At 39.2% G+C, this 21,404-nt stretch overlaps 1 protein-coding gene across 1 annotated transcript in view; it reads right to left on the minus strand.

Moving 5' to 3' along the window:
* Positions 1-1,413: 1,413 nt before the first annotated feature.
* The window catches only part of sorcs3a (sortilin related VPS10 domain containing receptor 3a), a 244,761-nt gene continuing 224,770 nt past the window's right edge, over positions 1,414-21,404 (minus strand). Inside the window, exons 23-27 of the mRNA XM_085460496.1 lie at positions 13,925-14,056; positions 13,729-13,828; positions 10,227-10,332; positions 8,665-8,825; positions 1,414-5,121 (exon numbers count right to left, since the gene is read on the minus strand). Of these exons, the coding sequence (XP_085316622.1) occupies positions 5,063-5,121; positions 8,665-8,825; positions 10,227-10,332; positions 13,729-13,828; positions 13,925-14,056 (558 nt within the window). The 3' untranslated portion in view covers positions 1,414-5,062. The remainder of the gene's footprint in view (positions 5,122-8,664; positions 8,826-10,226; positions 10,333-13,728; positions 13,829-13,924; positions 14,057-21,404) is intronic.

The following is a 21,404-nucleotide window of genomic DNA, read 5'->3' on the forward strand; positions in this document are numbered from 1 at the left end:
AAACTGTAAAGGGCTTTATTTTGTGTGGGACCAACTGTGTGGAAATATGCAATATGTGTGTTAAGTGTATAAAAATGAAATGTGTAGAACAAAATAACAAAAAAATAATTCTTTCACTTGAAATTTAAATAGCATGCAGGGAAAAACGTGCTTCTTCAGTGGCTCTTCCCTGTTGTGCCTCTGATTCACTACTAGTGCCCAACTCAATGAGTCATGTTTTAACCTAACCCCTTAAAAATGTCAATTCAATTTTATTTCTACAGCACCAAATCACATCAACAGTCACCTCAAGGTGCTTTATATTGTAAGGTAGACCCTACAATAATCCATACAGAGAAAAACCCAACAATCATATGACCCCCTATGAGCAAGCACTTTGACGACAGTGGGAAGGAAAAACTCCCTTTTAACAGGAAGAAACCTCCAGCAGAACCAGGCTCAGGATTTTAACTGAGCTTGGTTCTGTGGGTTGTTTTTAAAAAACCTAAAAACAACCCACAGAGAGGCACCGTAGTGTGGGCTGTGACTTCCCTTAGAATTCCCATATAGAGTGTCACATATTGATTTGTGCCAATTTCCATTATCTTGATACAGGTCCAGACCTCGGTGAGAGCTAAAGCTATGGTTAGAAGGTCTGGTGGGGTTTAATGGACGATGGGAACATAAGCAAAGGTAAAATAAAAGTTCAATAAAATGTTTTGCAAGTTTCTTATGTTTGGTTTCTGTTTTATTTCCAATCATGTAGCAAACGGGCCATGTGACTTCCTGTTTTGATTGTCAGTGACAATGCAGAATTAAAATGAACTTCCCGTGTTAGGGGTAAATAAAAAAGAAGCCCTATGAACCAAAAATATTTTGCTTTTGGAATCTAATGGCACATTCATCACACTATTTCATCTGTCAAAGCATTTTACGAAGTTCATCAACGTGATTCTCAGGTTTTAGGGGTTCTGTTAAATATTTGGACTTCCAGCAGTTCTACTTTGGCTCACTGGCTTAGCTTTTTGGAGTTTGTTCAGCCACTGTTGCACATCTACATATGCAATAGAGGCATGCAGTAAAACCTGATTACATTTAAAGTGTTTTTCATTGCATCCATCTTTTTTATTACTGCAAACAATGTGCTCGAGCTGTTCTCTCTGTGCATTTTTCCTCACTGTAGCAGTGTGTCTATTCCATTAGTTGGACAGACTGTGAGAGCTGACACCGTGCCGTGACGGTTTGGTGACACTGACCGCGGTTGCAGGCCAGACACAAGGCCGACAACACTGCTGGTGCTTTTCCGACCTCGCTTTGTGCTTCTGCACTGGAGGTTGGTTGAGTCATCAGGCAAACAGTGTAATGCTCAGCGAACATCATTTTCTTTGCACCCTTGGGTTCACAAGAAATTCATCATCCAGAGAATGAACGCACTGATGTACAAAAATACATTTATTTGAAACAATTTCAAAATGACAGTTTCTTTACCGTAGAAATATCGAAATCAAGATGAAACAGAACATTACTGATGATGCATGCATTGTAGATTTTTGTGCACTGAAGAACATTACAATGCTTTTGCCTTCTGAAAAATCACAAATGCAAAGGATCTCTTTTATGGTTCAAGTATGGATTTGTCTGGTGCTTACGGTATAATGTGGCATTTAAGATATCAGATGAGACAGAAGTTTCCAGTGATCAAAGTCCTTTCTTTTACTAGTGGCACTTCCAATGTGCTGGTGCAGATAAAGCACCACATTTTGAAGCATTTGTTCTTTGCAAACTTTTATGGACAGCCAGTGTACTATGTTCATTGTACATTCTTCACAATTTCAAAGGGTCCAAGAGAGAGAAAAACAACAGAAAACAAAGACAATATCCATGTGTAGTTAAGGATGGAGAAACTTTTTGATTTCTTTTTCTGTCCCCCCTAATTCTGCTTTTCTAATAAGAATCAGAACAAAGTGCCACCATCAAAGCCTTTACCCAAACAAAATCCAGCCAAGCAAACAATCCTTTGCTTATGGCATGTGTTGAATACAACAAAGCTCTAGAACAATCTTTGTTCAATGTGTGTTCTGTCTGTATTAACAAGGCTTGGCTTGGCTGTTTGGTTTGAGATGAGAGCACTCTGTTGCAGGTAATGCATATGTGATGTGACAGCCTATATCTTTTTGCAGCCTTTCGCTTCTCCTGGAACTGCTGTTTGCTTGAGCTGAGCACTGCAGGAAACCTCTGCATGTGGCACCCTCCCCTGAGCTGTCCAGCTTTCTCTCACTAACAACAATGCTGGATACTGGGAGAGCAACGGGAGTCAAGTCGAGGCCACTTGGCTTTTGCAGGCCTGGAGAATGCAGAGCTGGGGGAAGTTGCATGCTGGGAGGACGGTGTTCACTCATTTCAAACTAGATGCAAAGCAGAGACTGGAGCGTTGGTTTGTGAATGGAGGCTAATGGCAGCCAGGGGAGCTCTGTTTGTACACTGTGGATTCATTAAATAAATACATACTGTTCCAGGCACAGTTGAAGACAATGTTCTGGTTTTGTCACATTGTTAGAATAGCAGTAGTTGCACATTTTGAGTGGTGTAAAAATTGTGCCACAATGAGCACCAAAGATGCTGGTAACACACTCTGTAGAACATGGACTCATTAGCTTATCTAATCCTAATGAACAGCAAAAGCACTTTGTAGGCTTAAAGTTGGGTTTGATAGCATACATGGAAAAAAATATGTGAAGTTGAAGCTATGACAACTGAAAATAATGGGAGAACATGATATTGGAATCCAAAAACTGTGAGCTAATAAGTGATTTACCTTTTCACATTGTACACATTACTTGAAACCATCTTGGAGGCCCAGGTGTGTCCTGGACTGCATCGAGTTACTGTGATTAAAATGAATGTAGGACTCTTTCACTTCAATCGTGCTGCATCAGATTTGCAGTTCAGAACTTTCTTTTAACAAGTTCAATAACATCGATGCGACTCATTGCTATAAGGCTAATTTAATTTACAAGCAAATTTTCCAGTTCACCAGTCTTACTCTGGTCTGGTTATGTGCACAGACAGGTTTCCTGTATCTCAAAGTTCTCATGTCCAAAAAAGCCCAAACGTCTTCACTTTGGCCTTACAGTAGTGGAACTGTTACTGACTGAAGATGGACTTGGTTTTTGAGAATGAAATCTTAAAAAGTAGTTCAGGCTGAAGAGTCTAGGCAGAGAAAATTTCATTGACTTAATTAAACTACTTATTACCACCATATATGTTTTGTCATCATTAGTTGGCATCACCATGTTGATTATGCTGCTCTGGCAAGGTACAAAAAAACAAGACTTCACACAGCAGTCCTTTGAAGAGAATGAAGACACAATTTGAAATGTATAACACCATTCATTCCTAGTATTTTATCATAACCAGTCCTGATTTAAACCCATGTCAACCACTCGGTGGTGTTAGTGGATAAATCAAGGACTTGTCGTATGAAGTTACCCACTAGGCACCATAACTGTTTTAGAACAATACATCCTATTACTGTTGAATCTGGACCAATGAGGTGGATTGGCCAGATGAGCGGCCAGCACCACCATGACTGAAAAGAATTGCAGGACATTACAAATAATAATATTGGCATGAGCTCCATTGGAAACTGCCACAAACCAAAGAAGAAGCAGAAACCACAACCCAACTGTAAGCCTACTTAAAATAAACACCATGTTTTTCCCCAATGAGTTGAAATTGTGAATTTGATCACTGGTCACCACAATAGATACATTTTTTTCCAAAGTGATTCAACATTAGTATCGAAGCCAAATCTGAACAGTGAGAGCCACAGACTCACTTGCAAATAGAACCGGACTGTAATGGGACGTTTAAGGCCAATACTGCTACAGATGTTTGGTGATTCAAACATGGGATATACAGATTTCCCTGACATTTGTAGTTATTTACGAGCTCACACTCTGCCCGACTTTGCTCGGACCAGCTGGTTATTGCGTTTGTGGTTCCCAGCAGGGAACCTGCAGAGTGCCCTCTGGTGGACAAACGTCATAACAACAGCACGTCTGAAGGATGTTTCTCTTGTTTCGTAGCTTTTAAACTTCATTTATCGGCTGTTGTAAATGCCAATATCGATAGATCGATAAATAGCCAGCATTGGCCGACCAACAAATGAGTCGGGCTCTGGTTGCAAATGTTTGGTTCAGAGAGTTTAATGACAGTCTATTGTATATCTGTACTGAAAATGCAAATATCCTGAAAATGATCCTGTTGAGGATGATCCTTTTAACTTTATTTTCAGAGAACATGAGGGACATCTGCACTATGCCAATGCAGCTCTACCTGCATTAACAGATAAATCCTTTCTATCAGGTTCATTTCAGCCAACACTTGACTGAAGAAAATGAGAGCAAAACAGAATCAGCAGAATCAACTGGGGTCTTTTGACACATGATTAGAAAATAACTATTTACAACACCTGCTTATCTACAACACAGAAATTGTGTCCTCAGAAAGAACATGCACAAGTTAAGGACCTTAGCAAAGGAAATCGGTTTCTTTAAGTAATGTTTGACTTTTTAAACACACTTTCAGAAAAAAAGACCATCGTCAGATCTTCTGTTGCCGCCATGGTACTCAGACTACGAGCATGTAGAAAGTAATAATATATACATTTAACAGAACAGATGACAGTATTGTACATTTCAATAATATTCCCTGTTTGATTGAAGACTCCGACATTATAGTCTATATATAGGCAGAAATGATTTTCAAAGCAAACGCCTTAAGAAATGTACATAACTTTTGATAGATTTCCACGAAAGATATTTCACTTTGCAAATGAATGCTGCTATGTAGCTTATACATCCACAAAACTGAATATGTTTTGTCAGTAATTACAATGATCTCATTGAGTAAATTGACATTAACTGCATGGATGTTGTTGAATGAGACATCCATGCAAGTCTGTATAAATGAGGTCCCTTAGAAAACTATTAACATCAGTTGTGTTGAGAATTACAAAACAAAAAAAAAACCCCGACACTGAAATACTTTGCTCTGTACATGAAGCGCTGCTCCACCAGTTTTACACACTAGTACAGTTTGGAATCTCCCTTGTGCTCTCGCAGGCATTTCCGACTCCCCCTGAGTATAAATAAAGGAAATGAAAGAGGGGAAAAAAAGCCAAGAACAAAGACAGTTAATTCAGAGCTTTAATGACTATAAAACAAATAGCTTCTTTGACATTGACTCCTTGTACTTAATTTCCATTCAAAGGCTCTGAAGCTATTAAGACGCGTTGGAATTTGAAATTGACCCATTATGAAAAATATGCCAGCTTTTGTTATGATATGTTTGGTCCAATTAATTGGAACATGCTCGGTGAGGAAGTTTAGAACCAAATATCGAAAGTCTGGACGTCTACCCCATTTGTGTTGGGCGATCGTGGCTCAAGAGTTAGGAGTTCGCCTTGTAATTGGAAGGTTGCCGGTTCGAGCCCCGGCTTGAACAGTCTCGGTTGTTGTGTTCTTGGGCAAGACACTTCACCTGTTGCCTACTGGTGGTGCCACTGGCTGTGGCATAGCTGCCATCACCAGTGTGTGAATGTGAATGGGTGGATGACTGGATGTGTGAAGTGCTTTGGGGTCCTTAGGGACTAGTAAAAGCGCTATACAAATACAGGCCATTTACGTGAGAAACACAAGAATAGCTGTTAATTTACTCTGGCATATAGCACAAATCAATCAGCAACTTCAAGGACGTCTGCAGAAATGTGCAAATAAAAAGCAGCGTTTATTCGTTGTGAAATACATTTTGTTAACCTCCTGAGACCCGAACTCTTCCATGGCATGCATTTTTAATTTCTCTTTGATATTTGGGCATATTGGGGCCTGATGAATGTAAAAACAAAGAATTACCAGATTTTTTTTAACCTTATTTTTGTTTTTAAGAAAACTAAGAGCCATATATGAGGATATTCATTTAAAATTTTGATAGAACAGTGGCAGTATAATGTCCTCGTAAGTGGATATCAGGCCCATGTAGAGCAAAATTGAGTATTTTGGTCTAAATAACCCAAAATGTGATGTCCACATATGTGGACGACAGGTCCTAGGAGGTTAAATATCCTTGTCCTGTGATGGCAGGCAGGGATGATTTGATACACTTTCTGTTGCACTAAATGCATGTAGTGCTGAGCACCTGCTCGAATTTGACCTCCTAAGACCCGAACTCTTTCATGAATGCATGCATTTTTAATTTCTCTTTGCTATTTGGGCTGATTGGGACCTGATGAATGTAAAAACAAAGAATTACATGATTTTCTTTTTTCTTTTTTACCTGAGTTTCGTTTCTGAGAGAAATGAGATCCACATAGGAGGACATCTGCTTTAAATTTCGATAAAACAGTGGCAGTATAATGTTCTTGTAAGTGGATATCAGGCCCATCGGCAGCCACATGGTACCTTTAATTTAAGAGAAAAACAACAATGTACCATTGTTGCTTCAAACGTGGAATCAGATGGTAGTAATTTGATTAGTGTTTCGTAAATATGTTGTTTAACTCTTATTCTTACACTTATTGTTGTTTTGTTACACTTTACTGTGCGTCCCCGTCCACTGACTCGAGGTGCTACATGAGTTATGGAGAAACTGAAAGTACTCTCGTGCAGGAATACAGATCACATGTAAAAAGAAAAAAAAAGTAACAATCAGACATTGACCTGGATAAAAATATTCTGCTGAAATGAAGCAGCACACTCACGGCCTCGCTGCTTGAGGGTTTCACTAATGTGTGAGTTTCCATTCTCGACAGCTCCTCTGAATTTCAACACACAGGTCAGAAGCAGTCAGCTCTCCAGAACTGTGAAAGTGCAGGAACTTAATCTGTCTTTTAAACTATCTCAGAGCCAAATCAATCCTGGGTCTGCAGCTGCCAGAAGTGGTACATTTCTACTGGTAACAATAGAAAATCCACTCTGTTATATACAGTCAGAGTGGGCAGCAATTAGCTTATCAAACCTATTGTTTTTTTTATCATGTAATGAAATATGAATGAATGAATGTCTCTTTTTAAATTGAAGTCAAACTGTGACTGAATGAGGAATGATTAGGCCACTCCCTCTGTGTTTGATGGAGTCCTGCAGCCACATGCTAAACATGTTGGTTTTATTATTTAGTCATTATTCCCAGTACTGTGGGTGTCACTGGAATCTTTCCTTACCCTCTAAAACCCTTTCACGGGCTTTGTCTACTCTAAGGATTTCCTCCTCTGTGAATAATTCAAAAATGGTAAAAAGGAGATTCATTTGCTGGATTTCTGTTTAAAAGACGATTCAGATTCAGTATGTAAATTATCCCCAGGAGGTGATTCTACGCACAGTTATCCTACACATTATCATGTTGACTTTTGCTATAAAGCCATCGACAAAGAAAGTTTGTCCCTGAAATTCCATCTTTACATGCCCTGGCATGTTTTGGCATGTCTGAAACCTCGGTATAGGGAATATCCGAGTTTCCAAACAGTGGACAGTGCATGTTTTAAATGTCCTAAAATACAATGTAGCAGTGACACAGACCTTGCTGGACCACGACAAGGTCACTGAGATCCAGATTTCATTGTGCTCCATGTATTATATTTTTGAAAATGTCTTAATCATGACTTGATTCGTCGCAAAGACACATAGTGCTGATATTCACACAGATGAGATTATGCAGTATATAGTGCATTGCATACATTCATATGTATATGGATGCCTTCTATTTGTCTCTGGATATCTACATGCCTTTAAAGTGTGAGTTAGTTAAATCATCTATGTGGCCATTTCCTGTTCATGGATTTTCTCTTATTTCTACAGCAGGTGAATAGAGTAACCCACCAACACCATGACTACTACTTAACCCTCCTGCCATCCTTTAAAAAACTCACACCCATCACCCTAGGGACCATTCTCAGCCACGCCATAAAAAGACCATATATCCATATTTTATTCCACTTTAAATTAGCCAACCTTGTAAAACTACTTCTCCCTGAAATATTCATGTAAAGTTTTAATTATATTTTCGTTGTTTTAACCCTTCAAATCCCAGTGTTATTACATGAGCGCCCTGTGTTATAAGCCCCAAAAACCAAAAAACGAAACTAAATATTTCCACAAAAAACCAGTTGAAGTAATATGTGATTGTCATTATAAGTAGGCCTTTAGATGGACCAAAGATTGGCACCAACATACATTTTGACCTGCCATTATTTTTTTTGCATTTTTTTTGCAATTTAAAAATTAAAACTTCAAGGCCCTGAGTCTTCATTGACATCCAAGAAAAGAAGAAAAAATAAAATCATATGATGATAATTTGGGGTTGAAAAATAGCGTTTATAATGGAAGTCAATGGGCAGAAAATGGTCCCCAGGGTGATGGGTGTGGGGATTTCTGCTGCTCAGCCATTTTAGGCTGATTTAAGGAATTCACACTGGAATATTAACATTGACAGGTAAAAACTATCCTGTGGCAAGTTTGGTTATATTCCACTGAACACAGTGGAAATGGCAGCCATTTAACACATAGCAGTGGCACAAAAAGGTCCCAAGAAGGCAGGAAGGTTAAGGTGGCAGCAACGCGTCTAGAACCCAAAAAAATATTGAAGTGTATTTGCTTGAAACGCCTGTCCCTACTCTCAGCAGGTACTTACTTTTGACCCTGGCATCCAGCTCCTTCTCCATGAGTTCTTTGGATGTGGAGAACTCACTCAGAGTAATTTTCGGCGTGCTGTCGCCTTGGCCGACCGAGCCGATCATCTCTTGCTCTTTCTCCTGGTTAACCTCAGCATATATGTTGATCCAAGGTATTTTTCTGAGGATTTACAGAAAACAAGATCAACAAATGTTAGATAACCATCTCACGTGCAGGTGCGGTGTTTGTGCATGCACACAGTGGGGTTGTTGTGTTTCTAAGGCTATGTAACCGCAGTCCCAAGTTTACATTCATTAGTAAATTACAACCGAGAACACGACTTTATGAATAAATTATTTGATTTTGCAGCCTCATCTACATCAGCCTCTACACATCAAGCTGCTCTCACCGAGTTTGTCCTGATCTTTATTACTTGCTTCCTTGCAGGGTTTCTTTTTTCTCTCAGGCCAGTTAACTTCAGCAGGTGAGGCAAATAAAGGTCAGCATAACTATAACATGTGTAACTACAGAATTCATCAGATCAAAGGAGAAAACAACTCTGGTCCTAGTTTTGGTTAACCTTTAAATAATCAATATTTCGATGCTATATATTTTTGCTGGTTATTTCATTCCCTGTAGCTTTGAAGTTCACTGACAGCTGACATCTTCAAAGGTAGTTTTTTCTTATATAATATGAATCAATGGGCACACCTTTAATATAATTATAACTGGTTTGATTATCCAGTTTGTCTTTATTGACTCTTTTGCACAGAGTAAGCTTTGGGATGAATGAGTTTGAACTGTCTGTGCTAAATGTGAACTGCCTGCTCTGTTGTCTCACTGCTTCCAGCTGTGATGTTTTGGCAGGATCAACATTTTTTAGAAAAATGAAAATTATTTTTCTTTCGAGTTAAAAATGTGGGTTTTTAAGAAGTCTGACAGACTGTTGCACTGAGCTACTTTTTCAAAGATGATTCTGTTTCTTGGTGCTGACAAACTGTAAACTTGCCTTGACTGTAATTACACTCGAGTGCCTAATTTATAGACAAATTACAGTAACACTGGTTTCTTTTCTCATCTGCATTTATACCGCCTAATATAGATCTTTATTTAGACATTATCCAATTTATTTGCAATTACTATACATTTGGGTTATTAATTGCTCTGTTTTGTCAACTGTAAGATTTCTTGAAAAATGCATCCTCTTTAGACTAATGGGAAAAACTTCATATCCATAATTAATGACAGCTTTTCCATTTCCCTCAGACTTTTCAAAAGAATAATTTTGAGTATGAATAATTTATTCAGCAAATAAGATCCAAGGCAGAGAAGCTGCATATTAAACCATTTACTGCTCGTTTTCCCTGAATTTTGTGACTGATTGCTGCACACGCCTCATGCACTGGAATCTCACAAGTATGAGTGACAACTCCAGAGTGATCTATCAATTGAAAATACCAAATATGACTATAATAGATTGGTCTAGACAGGGCTCATCTGCTATCATCAATAATGAAGAACAGAGTAATAGTTATATAGTGGGGCCCTACAGCAGGTGGAAGAAATCAGAAAGATTTGCACCTCTTGAATTTGTAGATGAGAAACACCGCGAGGCCAAGAAACACAACTGACAGGAGCATAAGCATCGCTGAGCTGCTGTGTCTGGGGCTCGAGTCCACTAAAGGTGCTGTGGGAGCAGGAAGGTGCACAGAGATGACATTAGACAGTCAAAATAAAAACAACATAACGTTAATCAACAGTTGACAAATGAGACAGAATAGAAATAAAAATAGAAATTTGATTCATTAAAACCAACAACAGACAAAAGTACAGTTAGATTTATATTACAAGTCAACCAGATGTGGCTAAATGCTAATGCTAAAACAAGAACAAATGTTTGTATGAATGCATAAATGATCTCAGTTTATCAACATCTTGAGCAGTTTCATCATAAAGACGCCAGATTTGAAAAAGTAAAGAACTTCTGAGGTTTCAAAGTTTGAAAGTTCAGCTCAGTCAAAAGCGTTTTCCTCATTTCCTGTATTAGCAATATTTTTTTTTTATTAAACTCTAAGTGTAAGATCTTTAAATAATTGGAACTGGCAGTCAACATATCAGCAAGAATTCACTTTTTTTAAACGATTTTTCCTCCATGGAGGAACAGCTAAAAAGAATACAGTACACATGAGCTCTGGCTAACGATGGCTAACTAAATCTCTGACCTGGGAGGTTACGTCAGAGGTGTTGAAAGTGGAGTTATTCATTTTATTTGCTGTTATATGTTGTTATTGCTGCTATTGCTGCTATTTTCCCCATCACAACTACATATTATCTTAATAAGACAGGAAGAAGAAGTGCTTCGTTTTCTTCAGACCCTAGAATTCAAACTCAGAAGTTATAGTTAAGTTTGTGCTGTTCTTATGGCTGCACCTTCAAATTTCTCATGCAAGTCCATAACTGACAAACACTTGATGGAACCGGTACAGTTTCATGCTGATCGGAGCTCTAATGTGTGTTTACCTACAAAGGCCCCACAAACTGAGGTGACTGCACATCCAGCTGAGTTAAAAATATTTCAACTGTTGTAGAAAAAAAAGTATTTTACTTTGTGCCATAAAGAGTAGCGGCTGAGATTCTCCCTGAGACTGACTTGTCCTGATGTCAGGGACAATCAGGAGTGGACGGCAAACTTATCATGGCAGTCCGTGGGCAGCTCAAGCTGTAAAAGCCCACTTTGACATACAGAGGCAGAAACAATATAGGTGGATCGAATTCCAGGAGATACTGCTCACTCATTGCCCGATGACCAGTGAGGATATCCTGGGTTATTCTCCAATTATAATTGACTGTAATTAATAGACAATTATGCGTACGAGTATTAATAGCTATAATTAATAAAATGGATTCCACGTTGTACTTATTGTGACTTTAATCAAGGAACTGGTCTTTATAGAAATGTGCATCCTCACTTCTATGCAACTGGAAGCCTTTTAAAGCCTGCAGGTTTCACTCACTCCTGAAATGGATGGAAGTCCATAAAGTAGGAAAGATCACAGGACCTCCGGGGAATGTATTATAATGTGTGTATATCTTCCTGAGAACCGAGGAAGAAAATAATCTTCCCATTGAACCTGCTTCTTCCTGTTGCTAACACCCAGACACATGAGATACCAATGGAAAGTCCAGGATTTCCTCTATTCAGTGCATCAGGACTTAGTCAAAAGATATAGAGCAAAAACAAATGTCCATTTCAGAGGACATAAATGAATGGGCTGGTTCTCGGGAGGATATAATGCTAGATTCTAGCTATTGGTTGGCTGTTACAGCGAGATTTTCTGGGTTTCCAAAAATACTACAGTGACTTCATTCTGCATGAGAAACAATGCAAAGTTTTGTCAGAATGGAAAAAATGAACGAGACTCACTTCTGACAACAGATACACCTGAAATAGCTCCTGGCACTGTGGTAGCACCTACAGGTAGAGTACCTTGAAAAAGTATGTGCAACAAAGAAAACAGGCACCTCTTCAAAAGCAAAGAGTAGTCACATCCATTATTGATTTATCTTTTTCTCTGCTTCTAGTTTGAATGAAGCGAACCTTTAAAAATCCTGCAGGTCACCGGGGTTAGGGCTGGGCTACATATCAGACCTGGAAGATGTTACCTTACAATAACACATTTTTCCACAACATCATTTCTGATAGAAACCTTTGCGTCAGATGTTCCAAATATGTGTAAATTCTATAAAAAGGACAGATGCTCTGCGTGTTGCCTGTGACCTGTTAGATGTTAAAGGGTCAAAAACGTATTTTCTTTATACTTGTACCCCGTACACTGTAGTATACTGTATATCCAGAACAATAATGACTCCCCAGATTATATTTTTATCTTTAAGATATGAAACACTGTAAGGTGTTGTAGCGTGAAATTACACTTTCTGCTGATGGGCAAAACAAACTGACAGTAGCAGGAAATCCAAAGATTTCAGGTGAATGTAAAACAGTTAAATGCGCCAACATTCATTCAAAAAAGTACCGAACCAAACAAGTGTTCAGTGTGATTAATGTCACGGTTTCGCTCATAAGGCACAAACCCTAAATGTCTCCCATTATTTTGAAGAGTGCATTAATGTCTGTCGCTGAAGAAAAAGCCCGATGCTTTTCTGTGACGGGTTTAGCGCTACGTGAGCCCTCAGCTAAGAGATGGAGGCGCGCGTGCCGATGACCTTTCTCAAGCAGCTTGAAGGCTTTTTAGACCTTTTCTTGGGAGGTGAAATATAAAGAGGGATCCAGCTGGGTACACCTTCAATGTCATTAGAGTGCAGCACACCACAAAACGTCACAGAGCACTACATGCCAGGCTGTTAATACCCATCGCTTTGAGCTGCAGACAACTCATGGCTGTGTGCCTCCAGAGACTGTGTGCCTAATGAAACCAGCCAAGCAGTGAATATAAGGTAAGACCTGTCCAGCGGCGGGACACAGGAGCTGCTGAGCAGTACCGAGCTCCAAACCAATAAAAAAGTAGAGGTTTCCAGTCTAGCCATGTTATTTACAATTACTGTGTCTCCGTGAATCAGCGCTGATTTGACACGAGAGCATTTGAGGGTCTCTAATGTCAACCAGCCTTCCCGCAAAACACTGCTGATGACTTCTTGAATGATTCCAAAGTCTGCCCTGAAATTGTACAGTGTTCTTTCTCAAGGACTAAATAATCAACATAATTATACTCAGTGTAACACTCATTTTGTGGTTGGATGGCTGTAAAAGAAATAGAACAGATGTTCAGCTTTTGATGGCAGGCATAAAAGATTCCTCTTCTCAAGGAGCTCCACTTAAAACCGAACCCCTCCTATCCTCGTCTGTGTTCTTTCGCCTGGGATAGACGAGGTCTGACAGGAATTTTAATTGGTGGACCAAAGAAAAATTCTTGTTGTCAAAACATAGTTATTACACTTCTGTTTCTCTGCACATGAAAATGAAAAATGGAACATGCAGGCCATAATTACATTACCCCCGGAAGTTAATATTATAGATGATGACTTGATGGCAAAATTAAAAGCAATGACAGCAAATGTTTCTTACCCAGTGTTAACTGTGTGTTGTAAACGATCACCCTCACACCGGGCTTCAGCTCGAACTCCACCAGGTTTTGGTTCAGTGCATTTACAATTGTGTCAGAAGCCTGTTAAAGTACACAACAAGTCACCGTTTTGTAGGCACAATAATCAAGTTGGAGGAATTTGAACTCCTCGTGAATTTCACTTAGAGACACCCATACCCGCTCCAGAGCTTCCTCACTCTTTTTCTTGCCCTCTGATTGGTTCTTATAAGGCAACAGGAAGAGCTCAGCAGCTGTTGGCACTCCGGGGAACACCGCTACCAGGAGCTGCTCCTCTGGGAATTCGGCCACCTGTCACAAGATAGAAATGTTTTTATTTGCCATCACTGTGTGATACTGTGAAAATAACAAAAGCTTTACGGCATCATAAGGCTTAAAGTCATTGACGGGACTTCAAACGCAGTAGTTTTGTTAAAGCTTCCGGAGTCTCGGGGATACACACAAAGTGTCCTCTGCTGTATCTAAGAGAGCCGCAGCATTAGATGCAATCCTGAAAGCATGAAACAGTGTCGTAAATCACAAGACTGTCAACGAGGAGCTTTTAACTGCTGGGTTAGTGTTACGGTTAGTTTCACTCACTATTCACAATATTCACCGTTCACTTTGAAACAGTGCATACAAATGTCGTGCTGGGGGATTTTGACCAAGTGGCCATATGAGACGAGCCAGAAGCGAAACAGGTTAAAGATCGCAGTGAATATTTGGGTGGAGTATGTTTAAAAGCCATTATGAAGCAGCTTTGAGAAGTGACTAAGATTTACATGAGAATAGATGAACATAAACTGTTTTCACATGAAAATGTTGGACACTTTGGGAGAAACTGGTTCAAAATGCAGGCTGTCTGTCATTTTGAGAGACAGGGTTACAGAAAATTCATATATAATTAACAATATACAGAATATTCTATGCATGAAGAGAAAAGATAGCCAGAGGCACCAACTGTGTCATCACTTTGTATGCAAACTCCATCATAACAGTGCAGTCCCAGTTAAGGCGCTGCAGCTGTGGAGCCTCAACAGGGAAATGTGAACTCAGCAGATATGAACTGGGATCTTTCTTAAGTGTTCTCCTGCTGGATGAACCCTTTGTTCTGCTCTACACCCTCTACCACCCTCACAGTTTTAATCTGCCACAATGTTTGGAAGCCTTTAGAGTTTTCCATCATTTCCCATCAAGTAACAAAGTCTGTCACCAGTGAAAAATTCAGCTCAAGCTTTGGTTGTAACGTTGTCCGAAGTTGTTGAGTATGCAATAGGAGTTAGTCTTTGTCACGTGTATTCGCACTGATGTAACTACTCAGTTTAGGCAGAGGATGCAGAGCACGCTGACTCACTGTGAATTCACTAACCTGGCGAAATTGGCACAATTAACCGTCAGACAGTATTGGAGATCATGAAGACCATTACATTTCAGATTTAACTGTGTTGAATATTTGTCCTCACTGGGTAATGTCTAATGTCACGACTGCAGTGTGAAAATGGCTATAGACTCAAGAAGATGTGTCTTGGGTTGAAGGTGAGACAATGCTAGCTTCATTTGGTGTGTGATTGCTGCATTCGCTCCCGCTGGGACAAAAGCAGCTGGATTACAAAGAGTAGCAGTTACCAAGCAGCTCAGAATGACTACACACTGTAAGATAACACAAAGACATTTTATCTGCTGAACAGTTTCATTACAAGAAAACTCATCTGACTTTACACTGAAACACTACATATTGCACATTTATGTCTATTGTCAGAAACTGTAGGATTGAGTGTAATGACCCATCGGAAGATTCCTTTGCAGTCTTAAGATGGAACTTAATTACGTGTTCAGTCTCCCACTAAGATATAATTACCTGCCTGTGAGTTTCTGCTCAAATTAACTGGTTGTATTTGTTCAGATCGTAAGGTTGAGAGTTAACAAGCGTTTAGATGTCGATCATCTTCAAACTGTTTTTGTAACCATTTGTGCCATTATATCACTTTTGACTCTTCCCTTACAGTTTGTGTCAGTCAGACATTAAATTGCTCTGTATAATGTTTTAAGCTAATATGGTGGTGAGGGAAAACTACAGCAATGGTTATTTTACGCTGACAACTCAAAAAGCCCTTTGACTCATCACCTGAGTAGGAAAGCACTCTATAATTACCAGTCCATTTATATTTTTCTAAACCCATCATAGTTCAAAAACACTAAACAAATAAAGAGGCATCTCAGTCCGTAAACAGCATGTCTTTAGGCCCCGCCCCTCCCTGAGCCTGGTTCTGTCGGTTTCTTCCTGTTAAAAGGGAGTTTTTCCTTCCCACTGTTGCCAAAGTGCTTGCTCATAGGGGGTCATATGATTGTTGGGTTTCTCTGTATCTATTATTGTAGGGTCTTCCTTACAATATAAAGCTCCTTGAGGCGACTGTTGTTGTGATTTGGCGCTGTGTAAATAAAACTGAATTGAATCGGAACAACATTAAAACCACTGACAGGGAAAGTAAATAGTTTTGTGCATGTCAATACAATACATTGCTCTGCTGAGAAAATTGTGTCCTGACATGCCAAAACTGATGCCATATTCTCCTGTAACACCCATCTACCCATCTAGATTCATTCAGATTAAGCTCATTCCTCCAAATGGCAAAGACATTCCCAAACCACCGCAGTCGGTAAGCAATTGCAACCCTGCTACACTCAAAAACAAATCATCAGATCCACTGCATTCTGGTGAAGTTTTCCATGTAAATAGATATGTTATCTACTGCCCAAGACAGCACAGCTCCCAGGATTACAGTGACACAGAAACCCAGATTTGGCATCTGGTCAGGATACCTCCTCAGCACCTCCTTTGGTAGGTCTTCCCAGGGTAGACCCAGAGAAAAACTTTTGTCTGGAATACCCTGTTTATCCTGCAATCACAATTTGACTTTGTGGAAGCGGAAGATTGTGGATTATTCAACAGGATACAGCGGATCTACTTCACCACCGGGTGGAGAGGGAAGGATTGTTGCCAGTGTCTGGTATCAGACACCCACCCTGACATCCCCAAAGGCCCAGTGTCCGTGCCCTGATGGGTCTGGGCTGTGTGAGCCATTCAACATTATAGCATTATATTATATTATAGTCGAATAGCATGTCTGCTATTAGTGTTTACAGACATCATGCGATCTTTAGCATTTGAGGCAACCATCACCAGCATTCTGGAAAACTGACAGCAGAATAACCGTGTTCATGGTCTAATATTGTCCCTAACAGCTGTTCTGCTTCACAAGAGTGACACAGAAAGAGAGACAGAGATACAAATAGTGCTGCAGAGCTACAAAGACTCACAAAAAGTGTTGACCTTTATCACAAGCCCATAAATGGACACACAAAACACTTTCCCAAGCATGACTTTTCAGAAAAGAACAGAGTTTTCACTTGACGGTGTTCGTAGTGTGCATGATGTTCAATGCCAGAGTGTCTGAGTTGGATATTTCTGCAATTTCTGCTCAGTTAAGTTTATAGAATGACTGCAGTCGTTTTAATAGAAATGCTGACAACTACTATTAGATGGTGTAAATGTAAGACTCAGGATTCTGGTTCACTGTTTTCAGCTGTTTTACATTAAATGTAACCAGAGATGTTTAAACAGTTCCTCCAAGTCAAAAATGCCCTCTAACCAATCAGCATGTATTCATTAATTACAGAGAACAATTGGATAAATGCTTTGAGGCTGCAGTTTCTAGCCATGTCAAAAACGCATTTTTAATGGGTCAATAACTGTTTCTGTTATTTTTTCAAGCCATTAGCTTTTAACAGTTTATGCAGTACAAGCAAGAATGGGGGCAGCGCCGTGTGGCAATCACTCTTCATTCTAGAGCCTTTGATGTTTTTATGTTTTCCCTCTGGCCTGGGGTGGACAACGTAGCAGGTAAAGGCAAAGCACATCAATTATCAAGCAGAAAAATCACTATTTGAGTAACAAAGCAGTGGACAAATGATAGCCATGGGCGTGTCTTGCAATGGCGAAGAGGCAGTGGAGAGGGAGATAAAGTGAATGGGATGACAAAGGAGGCAATAGCCTGTGGGGAAAAAAAGAAAAAAAATCAGTGCGCTTGGACCATGTTGACTCGCACAGCAATCTGTCCTTAGTTTAAAAATCTGGAGGATCATCTGATATACTGCAAATTCATCACGGATACAAAAATTAAATCGGGATGGTAAACAGGAAGAGAGGTGAGATCCTCAGAGAGGACAGGCTGCAGGGAAGTCGGCTCAATTTGGTTTGATATGAAGATTTCACAATGCAATATTTTGCAAGTTCATTTCAAGAAATACTATTTGAAGAAGATAAACTCCAGAGGGACTCTGAAAGTTATTATCTTGCTACACTTTCACTTCTTTTTCAGTTTTTGACGTGAAACGCTTTAGTTTAAATGTAAAGCAGATAACCTCTACTGACATTTCAGGGTTTTGGAAATGATTTTGTGTTTGTAGCTTAAACAATATTTAAGACATGCAGACACCCAGATGTTGCCCTTGAATTATTAAAACAATAAAAACAACTCTTTAACTACTGTTGCCTTTCTCTCTAAGCATGAACATTGTTGTAGTAAAACTTTCAACTAAATGTTAACCTCTCTTTCTTAGCTTAGCATGTTAGCATGACACCTAGAATGGCTGGTGGGAAGCTCACATGTTTTTCCAGGTATGTTCTCCAGGTTGTTCCAACAAATGAACATTTTGTTCTGATGACAGCACCTAGATTAAAACCAAGTGAATTGTGACCTAATAATCTATCTGAACCTAAAGAAATTGCTGGCAGTTCAGGAAGAAGCAGAAAAATTTTCATAAGCAGTCGGATTCATCTTTCTGGAACCACCAATGTCATATCAGTCAGGAATTGACTGGGTGTCGCACCATGAGCCCATTTCAGGGATAGATGATGCTTTTTCTTACCAGAATCTATTAAAAAGGATATGAAAGAAGTAAATACAAACTTTTTCCAATTCTTGTTGAAACTAAGCAAAAAGGAATATGATGAAATGTAATCAAAGAAAAATAATTAACCAGAAATGTAGATTTACTGTCGACTGCCATTTCTCTCTATCGACTTTACATTATCCTTTCCCAACATTGTCTAAAGTTTGTCCATGGACCATCCCAGGTGCACAGGTCAGGGAGAGGAAAAATACTCCTAAAAAACAAATAATAAATAAAATGAAATACCAAAAGATATAATTCCATTCTTGTTGATAAACATCTGAGATTTCAAGCCTTGTGTTGCTGTGAAAATGAAGGTCAGGTGATCACCGACATCAGTGGGACTCCTCCTCTGGAGATGAAGATGGTACTACCTTTCATTATTATTAATATTTCAAAGGTTTTCTTCACTCATAAAGCTTCATATGCATTCCAGTCATTTGAAAGTAAGTTAATTGTCAACATCACAACTGACAGCAGATTCAAATGACGAGAGTATCACATCAGAGTGGATGGTTTACCACGCTTCAGATGGATAAAAAAGAAAATCAGCGCCTCTGGGGAAGCAATAAAGAGACAATAGCTTGATAGCTTGCATTAACCTTCGAGGGAAGCTATGGAGGAGGATGGACACTGTAAACTATATGAGTCTGAGCAGAGAAACGTTAAGGGAATATGAAAGGGAGGTGGCTAAGGAAAGACAGAGTGGACTGAAATAACCTTGATTGCTGAACGCACGTTCAGGAACAGCAGAAGCGCTGGAAATGAAATGAGCCTATAGGCGAAGAGTGCAAAATCATGACATGATACATTCGGCAGTGGTGCACCTCCGTTAAATGGACCTTGACTTTAATTGCGATTTGTTCTCTTCCTCATCTCCTATTTTATTGTTTGGGAGTTGTTTACTATGTTGAAATGCCATCAGTTGTGGACTGGCCTGTGTCTCCACCAAGACTCCTCAGCCATAACAAAATGGAGGAAAAATAACCCTTCCTGTCACCACTTGGACAATATGTTTGTCTGGAAATGAACTTTGTGTCAGATGCAAACACATAAACAGATCTACAGCCCTTTCACATAAACAAGTACCTGATATGAAAGTCTGACGGCGTAATACGAAAAGATGAAAAGTGGCAATTCAGACACTAGTGTAATATAACGGAAAAAAGAAAAACACATATAGCAACTGTCGCTCTACTTTTGCATATGGATTTCACTTCAAGAAGAACTGCATGGTTATGTATTGTAATCTTAGTTCTATGATTGATGACACAGCCCTCTAATGTGTACTATGGCACTGAAACTCAGCATGTGATAAACCGAGTGCACCAGAGTTCTCGGTGTGAAAGTAGAGTAATTATCCTTCTCCACATCACAAATGGCCCATTTCACTGAGAAAAAAAAAACTGAATCAATTTGTTATTATGAATCCAGACTTTTGATTCTGCATGTCATGCCTCAATAAAAGCTACCCGTAGGCCCAGACTACAGGAAAGACAGGCGGTTGAGCTGTGAACACAGTGCAGTCAAGTGTAGGTGGAAACTGTGATGTAAAGGAGGACAAAAGCATTTGAAGCAGACACTTGACATGACTCACAATGAGGGAGAAGTAACGGAGAAAAAAATCACCTGCGGGCCACTTGTGCTCCCACATTTCTTCCACTGTTTGCACAGGTCTAAATCACACTGTATCAGCATGCCTTAGGACTGATTGTTTTTCTTCAACAGTGGCTTAAAGGTGACGTTCTCAAGACATGTAGTTAAAACCACAAATAATATTCAAAGGTAAAGGTAATCTGAGGCAATGCATCTCTTTACTGCTGCTTAACAGAACATTAAAATTAGTTAATTAAGAAATTTGTTTTCAAACCACAAATTTGTTTAAAATCCTGTTCAGAGTACTTTTACTTCACAACAACACTTGCTTTTATACTGCAAGCTAAACAATGTCTGAGGCAGAACTTGGCAACAATGAAAAGGAAGAACCTCCCTTTAACAGGAAGTGACCTCCACCAGAGCCAGACTCAGGTCGGGGCAGCCGTCCGTGAGCAGACGATTTGATTTAAGACAACTTAAAAAATTGTATTGCCAACATCTTTCACCAACATACCTGTCATTCTGTGTTTAAAACACCACCACAACAACATTATTTTTGTATTTAGTTATTAATTTTGCTAACTATTAATATTCATTATTACTGCTTATTAATAGTTCCTTAATAATAATAATAATAATAATAATAATAATAATAATAATAACTTTATTTATAAAGTGCTTTCAAACAAAGTGCTGAAAAGTTATTCGAAGATAAAAGATTAAAAAATAAATACATCCAGTACAGAAAAAACTGTATAAGTTAAAACTGATAGTAATTTAAAAACTAACGGACATAGGATAGGGTGAACAAGTGGGTCTTAAGCTTAGCTTTAAAAACCTCCACAGAGCATGCCTGCCTAATATGTTGAGGGAGGTTGTTCCACAAAAATGTGGCACAAAAAGAAAAAGCACGTTCCCCAATAGTCTTTTTTTTCTGGCCTTAGGAACTTTTAGAAATCCAGAATCCTGAGACCGAAGAGCACGGGAAGGAACATAGATGTGCAAAAAGTCAGTCCCTGCAATTTATGACAATTTATCTCCCAGTATTGGACAACTTCCTTACTGGAAGCCCCTTCCTGATCACTTGTAGTTGCAGCTGCAATTTCAATGC

The sequence above is a fragment of the Copadichromis virginalis genome, linkage group LG6, assembly GCF_057382275.1.
Source record: "Copadichromis virginalis isolate Kocher_CV1m ecotype Utaka linkage group LG6, C_Virginalis_male_GT1.1, whole genome shotgun sequence".
NCBI lineage: Eukaryota > Metazoa > Chordata > Actinopteri > Cichliformes > Cichlidae > Copadichromis > Copadichromis virginalis.